Source organism: Pyrus communis, chromosome 16 (genome assembly GCF_041283825.1).
Source record: "Pyrus communis isolate YQ-2024b chromosome 16, ASM4128382v1, whole genome shotgun sequence".
NCBI lineage: Eukaryota > Viridiplantae > Streptophyta > Magnoliopsida > Rosales > Rosaceae > Pyrus > Pyrus communis.
Window position 1 is genome coordinate 8,680,913 of NC_142580.1, and position 25,245 is coordinate 8,706,157.

General features: G+C 38.5%; 2 protein-coding genes and 2 pseudogenes across 3 annotated transcripts; 1 reads left to right on the forward strand and 3 right to left on the reverse strand.

The window, feature by feature from the left end:
- The first annotated feature begins 1,044 nt into the window (after positions 1 to 1,044).
- Positions 1,045 to 21,789, forward strand: LOC137732628 (autophagy-related protein 8i-like; annotated as a pseudogene).
- Positions 5,673 to 9,419, reverse strand: LOC137732018 (ATP-citrate synthase alpha chain protein 2-like; annotated as a pseudogene). Its single transcript, XR_015957833.1, has 13 exons — positions 9,342 to 9,419; positions 8,859 to 9,073; positions 8,711 to 8,714; positions 8,273 to 8,508; positions 7,959 to 8,162; positions 7,538 to 7,589; positions 7,298 to 7,412; positions 7,113 to 7,194; positions 6,902 to 6,997; positions 6,581 to 6,682; positions 6,316 to 6,432; positions 6,099 to 6,215; positions 5,673 to 5,958 (listed from the first exon to the last, which is right to left on the reverse strand). The product of XR_015957833.1 is annotated as an ATP-citrate synthase alpha chain protein 2-like (transcript).
- Positions 10,603 to 12,088, reverse strand: LOC137732630 (ubiquitin C-terminal hydrolase 13-like). Its single transcript, XM_088688205.1, has 4 exons — positions 12,058 to 12,088; positions 11,854 to 11,983; positions 11,550 to 11,719; positions 10,603 to 11,444 (listed from the first exon to the last, which is right to left on the reverse strand). Exons 1-4 carry the CDS (start codon positions 12,086 to 12,088, stop codon positions 11,143 to 11,145), a joined length of 633 nt encoding a protein of 210 aa, XP_088544331.1. The 3' UTR covers positions 10,603 to 11,142.
- A 258-nt stretch (positions 21,790 to 22,047) lies between the features above and the next one.
- LOC148689916 (BTB/POZ and MATH domain-containing protein 3-like) lies at positions 22,048 to 24,422 on the reverse strand. The gene is made up of 6 exons (XM_088688060.1): positions 24,326 to 24,422; positions 24,122 to 24,251; positions 23,826 to 23,995; positions 23,435 to 23,720; positions 23,149 to 23,315; positions 22,048 to 22,403 (listed from the first exon to the last, which is right to left on the reverse strand). Exons 1-6 carry the CDS (start codon positions 24,354 to 24,356, stop codon positions 22,216 to 22,218), a joined length of 972 nt encoding a protein of 323 aa, XP_088544186.1. The 5' UTR covers positions 24,357 to 24,422; the 3' UTR covers positions 22,048 to 22,215.
- Between the last annotated feature and the right edge of the window lie 823 nt (positions 24,423 to 25,245).

The window sequence follows — 25,245 nt, forward strand, 5'->3', positions numbered from 1 at the left end:
AACCGGAGAAATTAAGCAACAAATGTGTTTTTGTGGACTTCTATACCAGTGAAAAAGGTTACAGGGTCTTCAACCTATCAACTCAAAAGATCAACCTATCCAAGGACATTATCTTTGATGAAAACTCCATATGGAATTGGGAAACAAGGGTAGAAGAGAAAGATAGTGTCTCTCTACAACTTGATCTCAACAATAGGGAAACAAGGCAGCCTATTGAGACCTTAATTTAAGAAGAAGTTACAGAGAATAATGATACATACATGACTCCACAACAAGCAAGCATGAGTCCACAATCAAATCATTCACAGATTATAACACCAAGCTTAACTCCAGTGAGATTAAGGAGCTTGGAATAAATATATACCACTTGCAACTACTGTGCAGTGGAACCAAAGACTTATGAGGAAGCTAAAAAGGATAAGTCCCGGAAGAAAACAATGAAAGAAAAGCTGCAAATGATAGAGAAGAATGACACTTGGGAACTGGTGAATAGACCAAGTGACAAGTTTGTGATTGAAGTGAAATGGGTGTATAAAATCAAGTTAAACCTAGATGGTTCTGTGCAAAAGAACAAGTTCAGATTAGTAGCTAAAGGCTACTCACAAAAACCAAGTGTAGACTTCAATGAAACCTTTGCTTCAGTAGTAAGGTTAGACACTATAAGAACTATGATTACCCTAGCAGCTAAAAGGGGTTGGAAGTTACATCAACTGGATGTGAAATCTGTTTTTCTAAATGGAGTGCTAGATGAGGAAGTGTTTGTAGAACAACCTCAAGGGTTCACAAGTAAAGAATTTCCAGATAAGGTGTACAAGCTAAGGAATGCACTCTATGGCCTAAAGCAAGCTCCAAGGGCTTGGTACAGTGAGCTTGACTCTTATTTCACTGAGAAATGATTTCAAAAGAGTCCTAATTAAGCTACCATCTACACCAAAATAGAAAACAACAAGAAGACACTTAATTCATGTACATGATGTTGTCTACACTGGAGATGATGAAGCTATGATTGTAGAATTCAAGGAATAAATGATGAAGAAGTATGAGATGACGAACCTAAGCCTCTTACATCACTTCCTTGGCATTGGGGTAATTCAAGAAGCAAACAACATCTTCATTCATCAAAAGAAGTATGCTCAAATATTGCTTGAGAAATTTGGTTTGGAAGGTTGCAAACCTGTCTCTACACATCTAATTGCAAATGAGAAACTCAAGAAGGATGATGGAAATGAAGCTGTAGATTCAAACCTCTACAGAAGTTTTGTTGGCAGTTTATTGTATCTAACTGTAACAAGGCCTGATTTAATGTTCTCAGGAAGTCTACTTTCAAGGTTTATGCAAAAGCCCTCTAAGATACACATGGGGACTGTTAAGAGAATGCTGAGATATGTGTAAGGGACACTTGACTATGGAACCAAGTATGAAATAGGGAAGTCAACTATCCTAATTAGATTTTGTGATAGTGACTGGGGTGTGAAACAACAAAGTGTTGCATTGTCCACAACTGAGGTAGAGTATGTGAGTACCTCAGGCAACAACTCAAGCCATCTGGCTGAGATTTATACTTAAAGACTTTGGGGAATTGCACGTTGATGCCACACCATTTCTGTGTGACAACACCTCTGCAATCGCCATCACTAAAAACTCAGTTTTTCATCAGAGAACAAAACATATAAAGAGGAGATACCATTTCATCAGAGAAACATTGCAAGAAAACACAATCAAACTACACTACTACAAGACAGAAGATCAAATCGCAGACATTTTCACAAAAGCTCTTCCAAAGGAAAGATTCAATTACCTAAGGGGATTGCTTGGTGTGACAACCAGAACCAATTTATAGGGGAGTGTTGGAACCTAAATTACTTCTGGTTCCAAGCATCAAAGGCAACAAGTGAAGCTCCAATGGATGAGTTGCTACTGAATTGAAGAAGCAAGAAGAAAACAAAGGTTTTAGACTCTAACAACTAGTTTTATTTAAAAGCTTTTGTTTGTGTAAGTGAGTGACAAGTGTACACTCCAGATTAGAGCACTTAAAACCTTAATAAAGGGCTAGGATTAAATCTGGAGAAGAATAGGCGTAACTCATAGTACATGTTTGTCCCCTAGCACAATTTAGAAAAAAGTTTGTGAGTTGGCAATGTACCAAAACCCTACAAACATTCTCTATATAAATCAAAATATGGCTGATGTATTTGCATAACCTTGTAGCAGTCAAAACCTGCAACATTCCTTATTCCATTTGTCATTTCAAATCCCTAGAAAACTAATCAAAACAGTGAATCAAAACACACCAAGATACAAACTTTATCAACTTATAGGAATCCTGACTATATAACTCTTCGTTCTTGAATAACAGAGAGCTTGGCTTCTGTAACTCGCTCTGTGTTTTGAGAATATTTTTTGCTTGGATGAATTTCCTTTATCTACAGTTTTGTATAATCCGAATGTTTAGTTCAAAAAGTTAGTAGAAATTGGTTGGTTTACTTCCTTGACAATTTTAGCTAATTGTTTATCCGTTCTCACTTTAAGGGGAATAACCTCTATTCCGTGTTTCCTTGTTTCTTCTAGATTCCTAGTTCCTAGAGATATGTATGTCGGGCAGTTTATCCATATCTTAAGCAACAGGCTTCACTTGACCCCGAGGAAAGCTCTTTTTGTTTTTAATGAAGAACACTTTACCTCAAACTGGTAAAGAGCTGCTTGTTATTCATTTCACCATTACATTTCAGCGCTTGCATCATGTTTTCGGAACCATTTTAACACTTTGTTATGTGTATTTATTTACAGCCAGTCGCTTGGATTCCATCTATGAAACTTACAGCAGCGAGAAAACTTTTGGCTAATCTTGCCATCTCTTCCCCTAATTATCTAATCGCCTCGTCAATATCAGTGACTTGTAAGTATTCATTGTTAACTTGTTCTCAATCAGAACGGACCTGTGAGGCTTGCTTTACTCTCCATTATCATGTTCTTTGTATATTTGATTCATTGTGAATTCTGTAAAGTTCGCAACTTTTAATAAATGCAACATTTACCAATTCAGTATTGTCTCATTTTTCTTTCCTGTCCCAATACATTTCCACCGTAAACTACCAAATTGAAGTTCAACGAAAAAAAAGGATTTTCTACGGTGCCCCAGAGTATGGGATGTTGGAAATTTTGAGTAGAAATTTCTATGGGATGTTGGAAATTTTGAGTAGAAATTTATTTGTCCCACATTGACCATTCCCAAAAGGTTTCCTCACTTTAGAAGGTTTTATCCCTTATAAAAAGTGATTGGAGAGATAGGCCTTGGAGACAATTGGGCTCACCCTTAGGGTTAGGCTTTGGGTTGTACTAATTAATATATAATTAATTATCAAAAGATGAGTACCATTCTCTTCGTCTTGTCGAGAAGTATGATTTTCGTTTTCGAATCACTTGATTTCGTTGAGTATTGAAAAAGTTATGAACGTTTAAAGTTTACCCAGTTTCCGGCGAGTTTTCCAGTTTTCCCTCGAACCAGTCAACTTTAAGGCTATTTTCCGACCATCTCCAGCAACCATTGGGCTTCCAAAGTTTACCCAGTTTCTGGCGAGTTTTTCCAGTTTTCCTTTGGACCAATCAACTTTGAGGCTATTTTCCGACCATCTCAGCAACCATTGGGCTTCCAAATAAGTATAATCTTATTCTACACTTTCCTATCTTCATTTTGATAAATTAGGGGTCGAATTTGGTTAAGATACGATTGAGTTACGAAGCTTTGAAAATTGCCCAAACTTCCGGCCAAGAGCTCCGAGACACTTAACGGAGTTTTTAACGGAATGACCAAAATGATGGATGGTGGACAATCTCAGGGACCACTTCTATTGATTTGAAATCTCAAGGACCAAAGTGAGGAGTTATGCAAATCTCAGGGACCATTTTGGCTAAAAAACCTATTTTATATATAAGGTGATTTTGTATAAAATCAATTAAAAGTTATGATATTAACAATAGGTCAATCAAATTTATTGGAATTATACATAGGTCAATGAGACTTTAAGATACATTAAAACACCTCAATCAAATTAAAATTACAAATGATGCCATTACCATTTAAAACACTAAACTTTTCCATCTCCTTCATTGTAAATCACGCCTCCCACCACCTTCAGACTTCAACCTCCTCGACTCCCACCACCTTCAACCTCCATTACTTCAACCTGCCAAGCCTCCCACCATCTTCAATCTCCATTTTTCGGACACTGCAACGCAATGTCTGTTTCCGGTTCTGTGGATTTAGACACTTCGTTACAGTGTCTGTTTCCTGTTCTGTGATTATGCATTGAGATTCAAATAGGTTTGTGGATTCAGACACTGCAACGCAGTGTTTGTTTCTTGTTTTGTGAATTCAGACACTTCGTTGCAGTGTCTATGTCATGTTGTGCTTTTACGTTAATGTGCTTTTACGGCGTCAAAGTCTTCCTGACGTATTTGCTACCACGTGCCCCACTCCCTCCGACGCCCAGAACGCTTGATCCATCAATAACTCTAACGTCCTTGCCGTCTCAAGCATGTCTACGTCACCCGACTCCGTCATCGAGATCCTCAACACCCCTTTTAAATCCCCTTGCCCAACCTCCGATTCCAAACCCTGGCCGCCCAAAATCGAGTCCTTCCTTGACAATTCAATGACCTGTGGGCAAATAAGACATTGCGGCAGAGGAAAACGTGGGGAGGACGACCAGTGAGGTGGTGGATGCGGTCGACAAGCGACTAGTTGATTCTTTAGCAACCGAACTGGTCGATGAGCTTGTCGTAGTCGATTTTCCCGCCACCTTTGGCCGACACTATCCATGGATTCATTACCTGCTCCTCATCTCCTTATGTTCTGGTTTTACCTATCCCTCTCTTTTCTCCATCATCACTCTCTCTCTTTCTCTCCGTCGTTCGCTCATTGTATGTAAAAATCAGCAGCGTCTTCTTCTTCCTTTCTTTTTCTTCGGAGGGTAATTTGGTGTTTTCATGGATTTTATAATGACTTAAAACTTATGTGGCATTCATCATTGACCTTTGCCAAATTAATAAAAATATATCGTTGATTAAGTCCAAAATAAAAATATGTCATTGATATATGGCTTAATAGTAAAGTTTTTATTGACCTTTGGTTAAATTACCTTTATATATATATATATATTTGCTAGGAAAAACTTGTAATGCAACTTCGTCATTTGATTCTTTATTTTTATTTATCCAACACAAGGTGAGAGATGAAAAGTAGAGTGTAAGAGAAAAATAAGGATGTGAAAATTAATTCCATAAAGTCGTAAAGTAATAAATATGAAAAAATTAAAACACATTCATTCAGAACTGGATGATGACATTTCAAATTCTCTAATCTCTATTGAACGATAACAAGTCATAAACTCGAACATCTTATGTTCAAATTAACAAACACATGGATCTTAGATTTTCTTTTAGCCCAATCCACCCCCTCCCCTCATAGTAGACTATCGCCGTCCCCTTACATGTAGAATATTGTTGTTTAAAAATAAAAATTACTCACTTCCTCATTCCTTAAAGATTTGTATAATTTTTGTGACAAATATTTTCTTTTGCTTATTACCTCTTACTTGTTTAAACTTGAAATACTCAAAGGGGCAGAAAACGGAAGGAAAGTAATGCGACCATTTACTTTCAAAACAAGAACACAATGCAACCATTTCCTTTCAAAACAAGAACACACTTAAACATGGTTCATCACAATAAGTCAAAATAGTTGAAAAGATTGGAAAACTGAAGAAATTATGCGGTCTCATCTTGCCAAGATAAACTCACAATTCACACTTTTTGCCTTTTTGGCCAAATCATAATACACACTTCGAGGCTTGAAAACTCATACAAAGAACCACGAATAAGAAACTCTTAAGCTTCATCCACGATGCACTCAATTGCTTGCTTGCATATTCCGGTCATTGTTGCCTCAGGGCCATAAACCTGCATTGAGAAATGATGTCAGGCTTGCAGGCCGTGACTTATAATCTATTTGTGTTTTACCTCACCCTTTTAACGTTCTTCAAGAGTAAGGCTTGTTAACAACTGATATCAAATGTCAAAACCAGAAAGTCATCGCATACCTCAAGAGGAACTCCGAGTTCTTCCCCCAAAGCACGCATCTTTGCCAAACCAGTTTGATAATTTGGACCGCCCCTTCTCACAAATATATGCATTCTTGCTGCTTTTAGCTTGGATTCCTTTGATGTCGCAAAAGAGAAACGGTTTGAGCATACAAAACAAAATAAACCAACTAGGCCAATCTATCTATATGATATGAATGTCAAAATGTGGTGGTACCTTCTCCCTTAGGGCTCTAATAATTCCACTGAATGTAGCAGCTACGTCTGTGAAATTAGCTATACCACCTCCAATTATTAGAGCTCTTTTACGGCCATCTGGATCAGCCGTTGCACACTGCAATATATGAGAATTTTATTGGCAGTTAGTGTATGCTACATGTAATGGTTGCAACTTGAGTAGTCAGACGAAGTAAATACGAGTGGAAGTGTGTGTGAGCACGAGAGAAGAAAGAGGTTTTCGTAAGATAAGAAAAGCTTCTTACATCGACCACAACTCTTGCATATTGCAACACCTCTTCCTCATTTGGAGCCCCACTATACTCTGCATAATTTCCAAGTTCTGAAGCATAACCCAAATCTCCAACCTAATTCCCATAAAGATGCCAGAATATTACAACAGGCCATGGTAGGAATTTAAAGGTTCCCAACGTTCAAAGAAACAGAGGGGAGAAATAGCAATGGGTGCACATTCAATCAGAAACAATGAATTAAAGCCAAAAATGGAGACCCAAGATTTTGACAGGGCTGCCACCGGGACAGTATAGCTATATGGTTGCAATACATCAGGCATTCAGGCTACTCACAGTATCAGCATAAATAACACTTGCACCCCCTCCAGCTACCATGGTCCAGATGCGTCCTTTTGGGTTCAACACAGTGAATTTTAAGGATGCGCTTGTCTGCAATATATATGTTTAACTTTAGTTTGAACAACTCTTAAAAAGTGCTGATCCTTAAAGTAAATTGAAATTTATCATAAATTTCTTTCCGCGCAAGGAACAGTTTGGTTTTTACCTTTTCATCCAGAGAATGAATAAACGTTTCTGTAGGACTTAAGACTCTGCCGAAAGGCAGTGGAAACTCCACATTGCCCCATCTGAATAGTATTACAAATATTGTCAGAAGGAAAAATCAAACCAAAAGTAGTTAACTAGAAACAGGTAGAACTAAAGTTTGGAAAATCATCAAGAGAAATATACGTATTGAAGTTCTTGAAGGCAGCAGTGTCATCCAGCTCCCCCCTCATATCTAATGGATAAGGTTCACCGTCAACCAAGGTAAATGGGTTCATTTCCAGGAAACTAAAATCCAAATCTGCAAAAGAAAATCAGGAATGCAAACTTCTCAGCAACAAGAGCATGTACCCAACTAATCATTACATAGCTAATCACAGTTTTACACTGTACTATACTTTGGTAATCCATATTGGACATTCGTACCCTGGAATACAGAAAATACGCCCTTTATGAAATCCCCAATTTTGTCTCTGACCTGTAACAGCAGAATACATTAAGCATATGTCCCAAAACCAACAAAAAAGTTGAATACACAGAGCATAGTAGTAATAAAATGATGATAATCAAACGGATTCACAAGAAATATAGCCAAAAAAATTGGTTCCCTTTGCGCTAACAGACTTCATTCTACAATTGCATCTTAATGTTATATTGCAAGATGTAAAAAATATAATTCTCCAGTGGTTTGGTTTTGTATTCACACTCGAACAGTCCATGTCCATGTCGCGAGCCTAATGTGTATGCTCATGTTTATTGTTGCAACAACGCATTTGCTTGCGAGATCTGAAGTTCGAGCTTAACATGGAGGTACGTCCAAAAGAACAGTATGATCTATGACACACACCTCCAATGGAAGAGTGGCAATCAATGGAGCACAAGCGTCATTCGTCATAGGCTTCTCTTCAATTTTGATCCCTCCACACTCCGAAAAGCTCACGGTTGATCCGAGCCTTTCGGACACAAACGAGAGGTAAAATTCTTGATCATGAGGCATGAATGGCTCCAGTATAAACGTCGTAATCGGCGCCTTACATCCTCCCATCTCAACCTTTTCCGAAATTTACACAAAATCCATCAAACAAAACATCCAAAAATCCAATTCCAAAAACTCGGGTTTCCAAAAAACGATTCAAATCATACGAAATCGGATTCAATTACCTCCTTACCGAGTCGCTGCTTGACAAACTCGGCGACTTGCGCCATGTCCAAGTTCAGGGCGACGAGGCAGCTCTTCCCACGCTTTCCGAAAAGCATGGCTTCACCACCAGCCGCCTCGACAACAGCCATGGCAGCTTGTTTGCCAACTCGGTGAAGTCCGTCGACTCGGTCACCTGAGCCGAGTTGATCTGGAGGTCGATTCCGGCGAGTCGTTTCATTGCATTTCGTGAATAGATCTAACAAACTTGGGAGGAAGTTATTTTTTTAGGAAGATTTTATATTATAACCGCACATTACAATCATAAAGCCTCTTAGAAGCGACACGGTTAGACTTTATCGGAAGCATCTTTGCGAGGTCGGATAAGATGTCAAAACTGATTAGGGTGTTCGTTTTATGTTTTTCTGCAGATGATCATTGAAGGATATTCCAAGACAGACCTGCCTGAAATGGAAAAGAAGAAATATGTTTAAGTTGTCACGGTCTCTTCATTTTCTACAAGGTCAATGTTTCTATCGTCAAGAACAAACTTAAATGCCATATGACACCTGAGTTTTATAATTTCACGTCGAAACTTGTAAATAACACTTTCTAGGATCTAGGAATTTCGATATTCTTATTTCCATCTCTAGATCCTTCTTCCCGGTTTCTTTGGCATACATATAGGAATCCTGACTATATAACTTTTCGTTCTTGAAAACGGAGAGCTTGGCATCTGTTACGTGCTCCGTGTTTTGAGAATTTTCGTTCCTTCCTATTCTGCCCTTAAGTAACAGATGTGTACTTGGATGAATTTCCTTTATCTGCAGTTTTTTATAATCCGAGTATAGATAGCTAGTTCAAAAAGTTAGTAGAAATTGGTTGGTTTACTTCCGGGACAATTTTAGCTAACTGTTTATCCATTCTCACTGTAAGGAGAATAACCTCTATTCCGTGTTTATTCACCATGTAGCCACAAGCGATACAATGGTATTCACAAGTGAAATGAATGTGTTTTTAACACCTTATTCGACTATCTTTACTATTTTACACCCCAAAGTTTCACACAGCAGGAATTTTGTACTATTTTACTATTTGGCTACCATCAGTAATTCCATGGACAGTGACGTCTGCCTCCACAATGCAAGTATCCTTCAACACAAACCCCATGTTTGCCTGCTTGAAATATCCCAGAGTAATAAATCTCATCCATCCCCAATGGCGAAGTTTCGTGAGGCCTAGGAGCGCTGGTTCAGCCCCTCCGCTCTAGTCGGAACTCATGGCACCCATAAACTAGGAGCGCTGGTTCAGCCCCTCCGCTCTAGTCAGAATTCATGGCACCTGTAAAAATTGGTTTTGGTCGGTGCACTGTCTTGGTCGAATTTGCAGAGGAAAGGCAATAGTTTGGCTGGATTTGCAGAGGAATGACGAAGAAGGAGGAGAGAGGTTGAACGGATGAGGACCCCCTGATTATCAATGCAGGTTCTGCTGGCTGCATTTAGATGCACAATCGACGACGAGTGGCTATAGCTCGCAAAGAAGAAGAAGAGTTTTGCTTTCTCTTTTTCTCAGAAATGGGTTTAATAAAACACTGCGTGTTTTTTTATTTTTTATTTTTTTAGTATCTTTTGGGGAAGGGCTGCATGGTGGTTTGTTTTCCCCTTTCATTTCTAAAACCCCACAAACTTGTCCCACCCACATATCTTTTATATATAAAACTAGTGCCCTAATAATTTTATTTTGTCTTATAACCAAAGAAACTCGTATTAATTATAAGTGTAGTTGTTATTATATTACAAATAAAAATTTGTTTGATAATTATTTTATTTTCAGTTTTTTTTGGGTTACTTTTTTGAAAACTAAATTTGTTGTACTTTCTGCATACATTGACTTTGATATTATTGCTAAATTTGTTGTCCATCCCCTCACCGAATTTGAGGCACTGAACCAGTGATTTGCTGCAATCACCAAAAAGGATTCTCAATTCAATAGTATATTGGCAAAAAGGGTAAAATGGTGACTCCAAACTAACAGGTCTCCTCGGGAAGGAAATCTATTCTAAACAGCCTTACTCTTACGTTGCAAAGTGTTTGTTTTCACAAGGATAAAACATGCAAATAGAGTCGGTTACAAACTTCTAATAAAAGATAGAACTGGATAACACTAAACAAATTAAATTGTTGACTATATGCGGTTTATTGTCCTGTTGCTGTAATCATTCATTTGCTTTCTGCAAAATACTATAAGTTCAACATGAGTTTCAACATTTCAACAGTGCACCTAATGGGCATGCCCCGGACACCGCAGTCTTCATATTCAGCACATTCTTGAAGAAACACTCGAATGTTTTCAGAAAATGGAACGTGAGGACGATTGAATATTGGGCCACCCGAATCCCAAAACAAATTTAACACTAAAATCTTTCGCTACGACCAACCGAGAATTGTGAACATTTTCAGTAGGTTGCAATCAGAAATTCTCGATATTAGCTTTCCACTGAACGCAGGTTCAATAGTAAGTATCACCAACATGGTACGCCATCACGATTGAAACACCTCCAAGAACTAGAGTCTTATCGTCGTTCATGGTGGGAATTTTAGCACGCTGGTGGCAATAAAACCATCCTTAATTGAATGTTGGATAGATTTTCTAATCCTTGTTTGCTCGTATGATTATGTAGTAGTAGGATTTGGCAAAATCTTTACCTTTACCAGAGTCATGCCTGCCATTCAGCTGGTCTAGGATCCGTAGGGTAAACTCTGCATATATTTGACAGCCAGGAGGAAGAGATTCCAGTTCAGCTAACGCCAGATAAAAAGCCAGATGGGTTCCAACTCCATTGCCTTTTCCCTTGGGATAGAGCTGCATCTTCCTGCAACAACCACCAACATATTTACAACACCTTCAGATAGAGCTGGTCTCCAGCAATGAATGTTTTTGAGTCGTAGGATTCCGCATCTAGCATTGATACGTTGTCAATCCTCCAAGTATTCTTGTACATAGCGGGATCCTTTACCATTGATATACGCTCTCCTTTGCCTTTGCTTCTCTCTTTAGAAATGAAGACCTCTGCTCCCAACACACAAGTGCCATCTATGAGAAATCCATTTGAAGCTTCAGTGAAAGCTTTGTGGGAGAGAAATTGATCGAATCCCCAATCGAGTTTCATCCCATGAAACCGCCTTTCCTTTGGCTCTGAGCAATGCATATTTTAAAAAGATTGGAAAATGAGACGACGCTTCACAAATATGAGAACTATAAGCCTTTTTTATTCGTTGAGTTAAAAGAAAGAAATGGTACCTTGAAGAACGAAGTAATTGCCGTTGTTCTGATCGAGTATAAACAACCTGAAAACAGCATACACTTCCGAAGAAATCTGGGGAGCAGTTGCTCCAGACATTACCAAGTAGAGAGAGATGTGCTCTTTCACATTCCTGTTCTTGTTTCCATTTGGATAGAAAACCAGATTCCTGCAGCAAAACAGCAATTTGTAGTACTCTAACGCAGCTCCAAAAAAAGAAGAAAACACTAGCAATTAACGCAAAGCTTATGAGAAAAGGAACAGTAAGAACTTGTTCTCAGAAATAGAGAGAAAGGATTGTACCATTTGTATCCTCCGGCTTCAAAGTCCCCAGATTCATATTTCTCCAAGTTATGTTTGGTGAGCAACGAAATTGATTGTACTTTTACTGTGTAATGGGTTGGGGGTGCATCCGAAATTGTTCTCAGTATCCCTGAAAATAAACGTGTACGTTAGCTACTAATTTCCAACTTCAACACACTCAAGCAAACAGATAAAGTATCTTACCATCTTGGTCATCGAAGTTGAGACTCGTCATATCAACAAACTTGATTTTCCGATAATTCAATACAAGTTACAAAGGTTCAACCCGGTTTTCTGTTCTAGAACCAAATGTGTTTTCCTGCTTATAAGGAGAAATTAAAGGTATTATTCTTAACTTGAAAGCTTTTAAGGATAGAAATGTTATGCTTTGCTTTAAAAGAGTTGCCATTGTTGCAGTTGAAAGGTATCCATCAACTGCTTGTAAGGAAAAATATAGGAGTTATTCCTAACTAGAAAGCTTTAAAGGATATAAATAATGTTGCAAATGATGCTTTACCGTGGTGACGGAAAGTAATCATGTCCATGCATCTTGGTGCGGGTTTGATTCTACCGATCCCCTCCCCCCGAACACTAACAATTGAACCGAGTAGCGCTATTGTTTGCCAATAAAAAGAAAGGATAGAACCTTCATGCTTTCCTTCGAAAGGTTGCCGTTTTTTCATTGAAAAGGTATCCATCACCTGGTTGTAGGTTGTAACATCCCACATCGACTAGGGGAGTGGATCCATGCCCTCACGGTTTTGTAACATCTCACATTGACTAGGGGAGTGGATCCAAGTAAAGTGAAATATGAGTGCCCTTGCCTATCATAATTTCCCTTCGGACAAAGCTGAATCTTCCTGCAGCGACCATCAGAAGAGGTATATGAGAACATTTCAAGATTCCATTAACCTTTCAAGTTTAATTAAAAAGAGCAGTTTCTTTGACTAGATGCAAAACTACAACTTGACACCTTAAGGGATAATGTAAACATTAGGTACAAATTGCTTATGTAGTTCAAACCTCTAAAAGTATATCCATCTGTTTTCTGTTAGATGAAAATTGACTTCAGCAAAGAAAAGGTATTGGTAAGATAGTAAATTGAAAGCCTATTGGAGATACCATTTCAGGTCTTCAGCAACGAAGAGTTGTGAGTAGTAACTCTCAGCATCTAACATTGAAAAGTTCTCAATCCAAACATGCTTGCACTTAACAGCATCCTTGATCATTGATAGATTCTTTATAAACAAAAAAGTCCACTCCAAATACACGTCTTCCATGAGATATCCATTGGAAGTGTTATAGTAAACGCTTTAAGAGGGATGAATTGATCAAAATCCGAATAAGGCATAATCCCATGAAAACACTTTGCCTTTTCATTGACATCCAGTTAAGAAATGCAACATAAAAATGGATCAGCAAATTAAAAGTAAGACTAAGAAAATATGAGAAAGAATGACTCGTCGCATCTACTAGATGAAATAAACTTGACGATGCAATACCTTGAAAAACCAAGTACATCACTTTCTTCTGATCAAGCAAAAAGAACATGAAATCAACATAAACTTCCCAACCAGTTTGAAGGGAACCAGCATCCGCCATTTCCAAATAGGAGAGATTTGGCCTGCCACATTCCTCGTCTTGTTTCCATTTGGGTAGAGCACTAGTTTCCAGTGACCAAACAAAAATATAATTGCAAATTTTTTTTTTCTTTTTTTGGTGGTATTGATGAACGACTTGAAGAATCGAAAAATATAATTGCAAAATACCCAGATCGAGTTCGGTGAGTTTTTTTTTCTGTGATTTTTGTTTTTGGAAATGCCAAGAAACTGGGAAATAATGCATTTGGAATTTGGAAATATGGAAATTTATCCTTGTTTATGATCTTTTGGTTGATTAGAATTTCTAATTTGTTTAATTTATTTACGCGTTTCTGTTGCTTAATATTTTTTACGATTTAATTATTATTTAATTAGAATTTGACATTGACCCGGTTGAGAGATGACGTTTTAGTGGCTGAAAGATTTTGATGGATGCATGCTTTGAAATGGTAAATTTTTGGTTTGTGAGTTGAAAAAAGGACAAATTTTAATTCATGTGGATTACATATTTGAAGAATCTCCAGTATTTTTGTTCAGAAGTTGATATTATGTTATGCGTTTTGAGATTTACTTTCATGCAATTTTTTTTTTGGTTCAAAACTTTCGAAACACGGAAGTAAATTTATGTTTTAACATGATGGTTCCCATTGTAGCGTGGTGCATCGTTGATCGGTGTTTTCTTCATTGCATTTCGTTTTGTGTATACATCTAACAAGCTTGGGAGGAAATGATATTTTTTAGGAAGATTATAACCGCACATTACAATCATAAAGCGGCTTAGAAGCGACACGGTTAGACTTTGTTGGAAGCATTGTTGCGAGGGCGGATAAGATGTCAAAACTGATTAGGGTGTTCTTTTTGTTAAAATATTTGAAGTCTCATTGCATTGTAAGGCTATTTAACAGCCACAAGTTTCATTCAATAAACAAGGACATTCTCTCAGGTTTCTAGTGTTATAAGACTATACATGTACAAAAGTTTTCTGCCATTTTCTCTGAGTTCCAACATCTGGTATCAGAGCCCCACCACGGGGCCTAATCAAAACCTACTGCACAGGAACTAGTGTGGAGGAACAAAGATATGACGTCCGAAGGCAGATTTGTGCAACCTACGATTCCACAGTTTGATGGACACTACAATCACTGGAGTATGCTAATGGAAAACTTTCTACGTTCCAAAGAGTATTGGAACCTAGTGGAAACGGGAGTCACTACAGCAGCAGAGGGAGCTGACTCAAGTGAAGTACAGAAGAAGATGATTGATGATCAGAAGCTGAAAGACTTGAAGTGTAAAAACTATTTGTTTCAAGCCATCGATCGTTCGATCTTATAGACCATATTGAAGAAGGACACTGCGAATGACATCTGGGATTCCTTGAAGCAGAAATATCAAGGAACAACACGTGTCAAACGTGCTCAATTGCAGGCTCTTCGAAAGGAGTTTGAAGTGCTGCACATGAAGGCTGAAGAATCAATCAATGACTATTTTGGACGAACTCTCATCATTGCCAACAAGATGAGGATTCACGGAGAGCACTTGGAGGATGTGGTGATCATAGAGAAGATCTGAAGGTCTATGGTTCCAAAATATGACTATGTTGTATGTTCTATTGAGGAATCAAATGATCTGGATGCTTTGTCCATCGATGAGCTTCAAAGCAGTTTGTTGGTGCATGAACAACGGATTAGTCGCCATGTTGTAGTGGAGGAACAAGCGCTACAAATCACATCTGGGACTCAACAAGGAGGACGAGCTAGAGGTCACAGTAACTATCGTGGAAGAGGAAGAGGAAGGGGCAGATCTGGGTTTGATAAATCAACCCTAGAATGTTATAACTGTCATGAGTTGGGACACTTTCAGTGGGAATGCCCAAAGAAAGCATGGGATCCAAAGGCAAACTATGCAGAAACAAAAGAGGAGATGCTATTGATGGCACATGTCGATTTCAAAAAAGCTGGAACTCAACACATCTGGTTTCTTGACTCTAGGTGTAGCAACCATATGAGCGGCAAGAGAGACATTTTTGTTGATCTTGATAGCAGTTTCAAGGAATCAGTAAAGATGGGAAATGACTCGAGTCTTATTGTTCAAGGTAAAGGCACGGTTCGAGTGGAGGTAAAAGGGATAGTTCATGTGATCACGGGAGTTTTCTTTGTACCCGAACTGAAGAACAATCTGTTAAGTATTGGGCAGTTGCAATAAAAAGGGCTCACTGTGCTCATTCAACGAGACAAATGTAAGATATTTCACCCTGAGAGGGGGCTCATCATTGAAACTAAAATGACTCCTAACAGAATGTTTATCGTGTTTGCTCACTGCCCACCACCAAGTGAGACAAAGTGCTTCTCCTCTCTAACCACAGATCAGGCCACTCTTTGGCATCGTCGATATGGGCACCTGAGTTGGAATGGACTCAAAGTACTTCAACAAAAGAAGATGGTGGAAAGGTTACCCCAGTTCAAAGCCATTCAGCAAGTATGTGAAGGCTGTTTGGTAGGACGACAGCATCGAGATTCATTCCCAAAAGAAAGCATATGGAAGGTTTCCAAAGTTCTTTAGTTGGTGCATGCCGACATCTGTGGTCCGATCAACCCAACCTCGAACAGCAACAAAAGGTATTTAATCACCTTTATTGATGATTATAGTAGAAAAACCTGGGTTTATTTTTTGATAGAGAAATCAGAAGCCTTTGCTACCTTCAAAACCTATAAAGCTAGGGTGGAGAAGGAAACTGGAGCATTCATTCGAAGTTTGAGAACAGATCGAGGGGGTGAATTCACATCATAAGAGTTCACAAACTTTTGCAAAGAGAATGGGATACACAAACAATTAACTGCTGCATACACTCCACAACAAAACGGTGTTGCCGAGAGGAAAAATCGGACCATAATGAATATGGTACGAAGCATGCTGATAGAGAAGAAAATTCCTAAAAAATTTTGGTCTGAAGCTGTGAATTGGACAGTACATGTGCTAAACAAAAGTCCAACCATTGCCGTGAAAAGCAAAACACCTGAAAAGGCGTGGCAGGGTCTCAAACCATCAGTGGAGCACTTCAGAGTCTTCGGTTGTATTTCACATGTTCACATACCTGACAACAAAAGAGTGAAACTTGAAGCCAAAAGTCTCAAATGCATATTTCTGGGGGTAAATGACGAATCTAAAGCTTATAGATTGTTTGATCCTATATCTTCCAAGATAATTGTTAGTAGAGATGTGGTCTTTGAAGAAGACCAAGAATGGAGTTGGGATGAGGCCCACAAGCAAACCATATTGGCTGATTTAGAATGGGAAGTTGATGAAGAAGCAAGTACAGAAGAGGAAAATGATGAAAATGGTTCTAAGACAGCTAAAGAACTAGAAGAACATGGGTCCAACAACAGTGGTTCTTTCGAAGAAGACACTTCAAATGTCACCTCACTCCCAAAAGGACGAACACGAAGAACTCCTACATGGATGAGAGATTATGAGACTGGTCAAGGTCTCTCTGATGAAGAAAATGTGAATATAGCTCATCTAGCCTTATTCACTAATGGTGATCCGATGACTTATGAAGAAGCAGTGAAAAGTGAGAAATGGAGGCAAGCAATGGATTAAGAAATCAAGGCAATAGAGAAAAATGAGACGTGGGAATTAACTAATCTGCCACCAGGAGGAAGATCTGTTAGAGTGAAATGGATTTTCAAAACCAAACTCAATGAGCATGGGGAAGTAGACAAGTACAAGGCAGAGCTAGTGGCGAAAGGGTACAATCAACAGTATGGAGTGGATTATGCAGAAGTATTTGCACCGGTGGCTCGCTTGGACACAATTCGCATAGTGTTTTCACTTGCTGCACAGAAAGGTTGGTTGATATACCAACTTGACGTCAAATCAGCATTCCTGCATGGCGAAATCAGTGAAGAAGTGTTTGTTGATCAACCACCAGGTTACGTACAAAAGGGAGAAGAATCAAAAGTCTATCGACTCAAAAAAGCACTATATGGACTCAAACAAGCTCCCCAAGCTTGGTACAGTCGCATAGAATCATATTTTGTCAAAGAAGGCTTCAACAAATGTCCTCATGAGCACACGTTGTTCACTAAAACAGCAAATGGAGGTAAAATATTGATTATTTGTTTGTATGTTGATGATCTTATATACACTGGGAACGATGGAGTTATGATTGAACAATTTAAGAAGTCCATGATGGTTGAATTTGACATGACTGATCTTGGAAAAATGAGATATTTTCTGGGGATTGAAGTGTTACAGAAGGAAGATGGGGTTTTTATAAGCCAACGAAAATATGCTTACGAGGTCCTTGAAAGATTCAACATGGATCAGTGCAACTCGGTTCAAAATCCAATGATTCCTGGTTTCAAACTCACAAAGGATGAAGAAGGAGTAGGAGTCGATGGTTCTCTTTACAAGCAATTGGTGGGAAGTCTTATGTACCTTATAGCCACACGCCCTGACCTGATGTTTGTTGTAAGCTTAATCAGTAGGTATATGGAACGCCCCACGGAGACTCACTTGAAGGCAGCAAAGAGGATTCTAAGGTATGTGAAGGGAACATCCAGTTTTGGGGTGTTTTATAGGAAGGGAGGAGATGAAAAGCTTTTTGGCTACACGGACAGTGACTATGCAGGAGATCAGGATGACAGAAAAAGTACATCAGGATATGTCTTCATGGTGAATTCAAGTGCAGTATCTTGGTCCTCAAAGAAGCAACCAGTGGTTACTTTACCGAAGCTGAGTTTATCGCTACAGCTTCAAGTGCTTGTCAAGTTGTTTGGCTAAAGAGGATTATGAAAAGTCTAACTTGTGAGCAGTCTGAACCTACTGTCATGTACTGTGATAACATCTCAACCATCAAACTCTCGAAAAATCCAGTAATGCATGGACGTAGCAAGCACATTGACGTTCGGTTTCATTTTCTTCGAAATTTGGTCAATGATGGAGTAGTGGAGCTCAAACAGTGTTCAACCCAGGAGCAGATTGCAGATGTTATGACTAAACCATTGAAGTTAGAAGTGTTTGCAAAGATGCGAGAAGCAATGGGTGTCTGCAAATACCCAGGGATAAACTGATTATCAATGATATTCAGTTTAAGGGAGGATGTTAAAATATTTGAAGTCTCCTAGCCGTTAGGGTTAGGGTTCCTTATTTCTAGGGATCAGTTTCTAACCATGCAAATAATTTCTCCTATTCTTGAGGGACAAGCTTATCTTTCTGTTTCTGACTTAGTCATGCACCATGATCTTAGGCCATGTAAATCGTGGGTTGTTATTTCCTATTTCATTGCATTGTAAGGCTATTTAACAGCCACAAGTTTCATTCAATAAACAAGGACATTCTCTCAGGTTTCTAGTGTTATCAGACTATACACGTACAAAAGCTTTCTACCATTTTCTCTGAGTTCCAACATCATGTTTTTTCTGCAGGTGATCATTGAAAGATATTCTGGGACAGACCTGCCCGAAATGGAAAAGAAAAGGAATGTTTAGTTGTCACGGTTCTTTTCATTTTCAACAAGGTCAATGTTTCTATCGTCAAGAACAAACTTAAATGCCATATGACACCTGAGTTTTATAATTTCACGTCGAAACTTATAAATAACACTTTCTAGGATCTAGGAATTTCGATATTCTTATTTCCATCTCTAAGTCCTTCTTCCCGGTTTCTTTGGCATACATATAGGAATCATGACTATATAACTCTTCGTTCTTGAAAACAGAGAGCTTGGCATCTGTCACGTGCTCTGCGTTCTGAGAATCTTTGTTGCTTCCTTTTCTGCCCTTAATTAACAGATGTGTACTTGGATCTTTATCTGCAGTTTTGTATAATCCGAGTATATATAATTAGTTCAGAAAGTTAGTAGAAATTGTTAGAAAATATTAGTATTTTGGTTCATTTGAATGTTTGGTTTTCTGGTGTTAGCATTAGGGTTTTTATTTCTTACTTATTAGTGTTAGTTTATTATAAACAGTATGCTTGTTATTCATTCAATAACATGTTAGTCACGATGTAGCCTCTTGGAATTATGTAACCATTTCGACATTCTCAGTTTGTTTAATAGTATTCTTATTATTTTGCAGTTTGGACTCTGACATTCAACTTAGTATGAGAGTTTAATCCTTTGGGGTTGAATCTGTTTTTGGTAACTAGTTTGTTTGTCTAGTCGCGTTCTCTTGTCCGTTTGATAATCTGATATTCGACTTAATATGAGAGCAAGTTTGATCCTTTGGGATTTAATGTGCTTTTGTTCAGGGACCAGGATCCTCTCCTAATCTAAGAATAAGGATCTTCATGATCAAGGAATGTGGGCCGTTGGATGAAAATCCAACGGCTACAAACAAGGAGGTTCCTTTAAATTATAATAATTATAACCGTTGAATTTTCATCCAACGGCCCACATTCCTTGAGCATAGGAATCCTCATCCTTAGATTGGGAGAGGATCCTGATCCCTTGCTCAGTATCAGTTTGTCTTGTTGCTGTTAGTTTTAAAAATAAAAAATAAAAAATAAAAGTCGTTGTCAACTCGCATGCCATCTCTGCAATTTTCGTCGAAACCCTCACGCCGTACTTGACCCGACATCATCGCACCCGATCACCATCCACCCATGTCGCCGCTGCAATCAGGAACCCAGAACCTGACCCACTGATCCATATTCATACCATCGCCCAGATCCGACGGACCCAGGATTGCATGCCCGCTGCTCATCACATCCTTGTTGGACTGCTGCACAGACGACCACCGCACAGCCGCTATACCATAGACGTTACTGCACGCACGGTCAGATGGTCGCCTGATCAGAACCTCCTTCGCACCCGACCCACTTGGCGCCTGCATCCACTGCCTCACACCACCGTTGCTGCTCGACCCGAGAACACCAAACTCGGATCGAGTTCGTCCTCGCCTTGTCCTCTGCCGCGGAATGTCATCGCCAAAGAAAAAATTGGAAATTGGTTGAGAGTTTGGCCCACACAAGGGAAAAGATTTTTATTTAAAAAAAAAAAAAAATCAAAGAAAGAGAGGGAAAAAAAAAGAAAAGGAAAAGAAATATTTGGCTGTTTGTTTTGGCCCACACGGGCAAACTGAAAAAATGGTTAAGTTTGTTTTTAGGTCCACACGGGTGTTGGCCTGTTTGGAATTGTTTTGTGACAGTTATTCAAGTGCTTGTATCTATTGAGTAATAGTATTTTGTGGTTGTTTGTTCGTTGCTATAATTGAGATATGGAAATCTCATCCGTTTAGTGACGGGTTTTTTCTATACTCTCAACACTAGTCGGTCTAAATCAAAATCAGTTTGCTAGCCATAATCATCATCAGTTCACCAGTTCGCAAGTTCGCCAGTCAAGTCAAGTTCGCCAATCAAGTCAAGTTCGTCAGTCAAGTCAAGTTTGTATGCCTACCAGTCTGCCTAACGGAGCCAGTCCACATTTGCTTGTTTGCAAACCCATGTCGTATACCGCCATGAGCTTGACGGGGGTGTTGAAAAATATTAGTATTTTGGTTTATTTGAATGTTTGGTTTTCTAGGTTTCGCCCGTTAGCATTAGGGTTTTGATTTCTTACCTTTTAGGAATAGTGTTAGTTTATTATAAATAGCATGCTTATTGTTCAGTCGAGAACATGTTAGTCACAATGTAGCCTCTTGGGATTTTGGAGCCGTTTCAGCGTTCTCAGTTTGTTTAATAATATTCTTACTATTTTGTAGTCTTGTTCGTTGCACACTCTGATATTCAACTGAAATTGGTTGGTTTACTTCCGGCACAATTTTAGCTAATTGTTAATCCATTCTCACATTAAGTAGATTAACCTCTATTCCGTGTTTGCTTGTTTCTTCTACATTTCTGGTTCCTAGAGATATGTCTGTCGGACAGTTTATCCATATCTTCAGCAGCAGGCTTCACTTGACCCCGGGGAAAGCTCTTTCTGTTTTTATGAAGAACACTTTACCTCAAACGGGTAAAGAGCGTGTTGTCATCCATTCGACCAGTACAATTCAGCGCCTGCATCATGTTTTCGGAACCATTTTAACACTTTATTATGAGTATTTCATTTACAGCCAGTCGCTTGGTTTCCATCTATGAAACTTACAAGGAGGATAACGGTTTCCTGTATATGTGTTACAGCAGCGAGAAAACCTTTCGCTAATCTTGCCATCTCCTCCCCAAATTATCTAATCGCCTCGTCCATATCAGTGACTTGTAAGTATTCATTGTTAACTTGTTCTCATTCAGAACGGACCTGTGAAGCGTGCTTCACTCTCCATTATCATGTTCTTTGTATATTTGATTCATTGTGAATTCTGTAAAGTTCGCAACTATTAATAAATGCAACATTTACCAATTCAGTATTGTCTCATTTTTCTTTCCTGTCCCAATATATTTCCAAACTTTTCCTCCGCAAACTACCAAACTGAAGTTCAACGAAAAAAAAAAAGATTTTCTACGGTGCCCTAGAGTATGGGATATTTCGGGTGCTTTTACTGTTTAGATCTTTGTTTAAAAATAAAGAAATCAAAATTTAACGATTAAAAAGTTTGGAGTATTCTATGCTCTCGAGCACCATAGAAGGAAAAATGAAACTGAAAACAAAGAAAGGTATATGAAGAGCAGACAATGATGTATTTATTCACCATATAGTCACAAACGATACAATGGTATTCACAAGTGAAATGAATGTGTCTTTAACACCTTATTCGACTATCTTTACTATTTTACACCCCCAAAGTTACACACAGTAGGAATTTTGTACTATTCAACTGTTTGGCTACAGTGCATCAGTAATTCCATGGACAGTGACCTCTGCCTCCACAATGCAAGTATCCATATACACAAACCACGGCTTATTGATTGATTCCACAGTAACAGATCTTATCCATCCTTCGTTGAATGATTCCAAAGTAATAAATCTCATCCATCCCCACACCGAATTTGAGGCACTGAACCAGTGATTTGCTGCAATCACCAAAAAGGATTCTCAATTCAATAGTTTATTGGAAAAAAGGGTAAAAGGGTGACTTCAATCTAACAGAACTCCCCGGGAAGGAACTTCTATCGTAAAGAGCTTTACTCTTACGTTGCAAAAAGTCTGTTTCCACAAGAGTAAAACATGCAAATAGAGTTGGTTACGAACTTTCAATAAAAGACAGAACTGGATAACACTTAACAAATTAAATTGTTGTCTATATACGATTTATTGTCCTGTTGCTGAAAACTTTCAGTTGCTTTCTGCTAAATACTAGAAGTTCAACATGAGTTTCAGCATTTCAAGACTGCAACAAATGGGCATGCCCCGGACACTGCAGTCTTCAAGTTCAGCACATTCTTGAAGAAACACTTGAAAGTTTTCAGAAAATGGACCGTGAGGACGACTGATTGGGCTACCCGAATCCCAAAACAAATTAAACCCTAAAATCTTTGGCTACGACCAACCTAAAATTGTGAACATTTTCAGTAGGTTGCAATCAGAAATTCTCGATATTAGCCTTCCACTGAACGCAGGTTCAATAGTAAGTATCACCAATATGGCACGCCATCACAACTCAAACACCTCCTAGAACTAGAGTCTCATCGTCGTTCATGGTGGGAATTTTAGCATGATGGCGGCAATAAAACCACCCTTAATTGAATGTTTGTTAGATGTTCTAATCCTTGTTTGCTCGTATGATTATGTAGCAGTAGGATTAGGCAAAATCTTTACCTTTATTAGAAACATGCCTGCCATTCAGCACGTCTTTGATCCGTAGGGTAAACTCTGCATATATTTGACAGCCAGAAGGAAGAGATTTTGGTTCGGCTAACGCCAGAAAAAAAGCCAGATGCGTTCCAACTCCATTGCCTTTTCCCTTGGGATAGAGCTGCATCTTCCTGCAACAACCACCAACACATTTACAACACTTTCAGATAAACTGCGCTTAAGTTTTCGATATCTTCGAGAGAAATTTTTTGTACTAAGAGCGAAGTCTAATAAGTTTAGTGTTATATACCATTTCTGGTCTCCAGCAATGAATGTTTTTGAGTCGTAGGATTCCGCATCTAGCTTTGATACGTTGTTAATTACCCAAGTATTATTGTATTTAACAGGATCCTTTACCATGGATAGACGCTCTCCTTTGCCTTTGCTTCTCTCTTTAGAAACGAAGACCTCTGCTCCCAACACACAAGTGTCATTTATGAGAAATCCATTTGAAGCTTCAGTGAAAGCTTTGTGGGAGAGAAATTGATCGAATCCCCAATCGAGTTTCATCCCATGAAACCGCCTTTCCTTTGGTTCTGAGCAATGCATATTTTAAAAAGATTGGAAAATGAGATGACGCTTCACAAATATGAGAACTATCAGCCTTTTTTATTCGTTGAGTTAAAAGAAAGAAGTGGTACCTTGAAGAACGAAGTAATTGCCGTTGTTCTGATCGAGTATAAACAACCTGAAAACAGCATACACTTCCGAAGAAATCTGGGGAGTAGTTGCTCCAGACATTACCAAGTAGAGAGAGATGTGCTCTTTCACATTCCTGTTCTTGTTTCCATTCGGATAGAAAACCAGTTTCCTGCAGCAAAACAGCAATTTATAACGCAGCTCCAAAAAAAGAAGAAAGCACTAGCAATTAACGCAAAGCTTATGAGAAAAGGAACAGTAAGAACTTGTTCTCAGAAATAGAGAGAAAGGATTGTACCATATGTATCCTCCGGCTTCAAAGTCCCCAGATTCATATTTCTCCAAGTTATGTTTGGTGAGCAACGAAATCGATTCTACTTTTACTGTGTAATGGGTTGGTGGTGCACCCGAAATTGTTCTCAGTATCCCTGAAAATAAACGTGTACATTAGCTACTAATTTCCAACTTCAACACACTCAAGCAAAATGATAAAATATCTTGCCATCTTGGTCATCGAAGTTGAGACTCGTCATATCAACAAACTTGATTTTCCAATAATTCAATACAAATTACAAAGGATTCAACCGGGTTTTCTGTTCTACAGCCAAATATGTTTCCTTCTTATAAGGAAAAATTAAAGGTGTATTATTCCTAACTTGAGAGCTTTCAAGGATAGAAATGTTATGCTTTTGCTTCGAAAGGGTTGTCATTGTTTCATTTGGAAGGTATCCATCACCTGCTTGTAAAGAAAAGTATGGTGTTATTCCTAACTAGAAAGCATTAAAAGGTATAAATGTTGCAGATGATGCTTCACCGCAGTGGTGGAAAACAATCATGCCTAGGCACCTTGGTGCGGGTTTGATCTCTACAGATCCCCTCCCCCCAAACACTAACAATTGAACCTAGCAATGCTTTTGTTTGTCAAGAAAAAAAAGAGGATAGAACCCTCATGCTTTGCTTCAAAAGGTTGCCTTTTTTTTCATTGAAAAGGTATCAATCACCTGGTTTTAGGTGCTTCAAAACACATATTCTGCAATTTTATTTCTTATTAAACTGAACAATGTTTAAGGTTTAGCATTGTCAAGGAAGTTAAAATTACCCAAGCAAAACAACGTTTCAGCTATACACAAGAGATGTTACTCGTATGACATTACTGGTCAAAAGTCGATATATTTGGCAGTCAACCATATTTTTGAACAAAAATGCATTTCAATCATTTTTTAAACAAAAGCACAAACTTGAGCACAACTTAAATTCAAGGATAAAAATGCCTTTCAACCACAAGTCATTTGGTAGGAAAGGATTGCTGCTCTAGAGTTCTATAGAAGCGCCACATTTAGTACAAACCGTATCGTGGACGCAGAACATTCATTCATATTCATAAGTCAGTTAACATAAGTTTAGCAACATTGAAACTGAAGA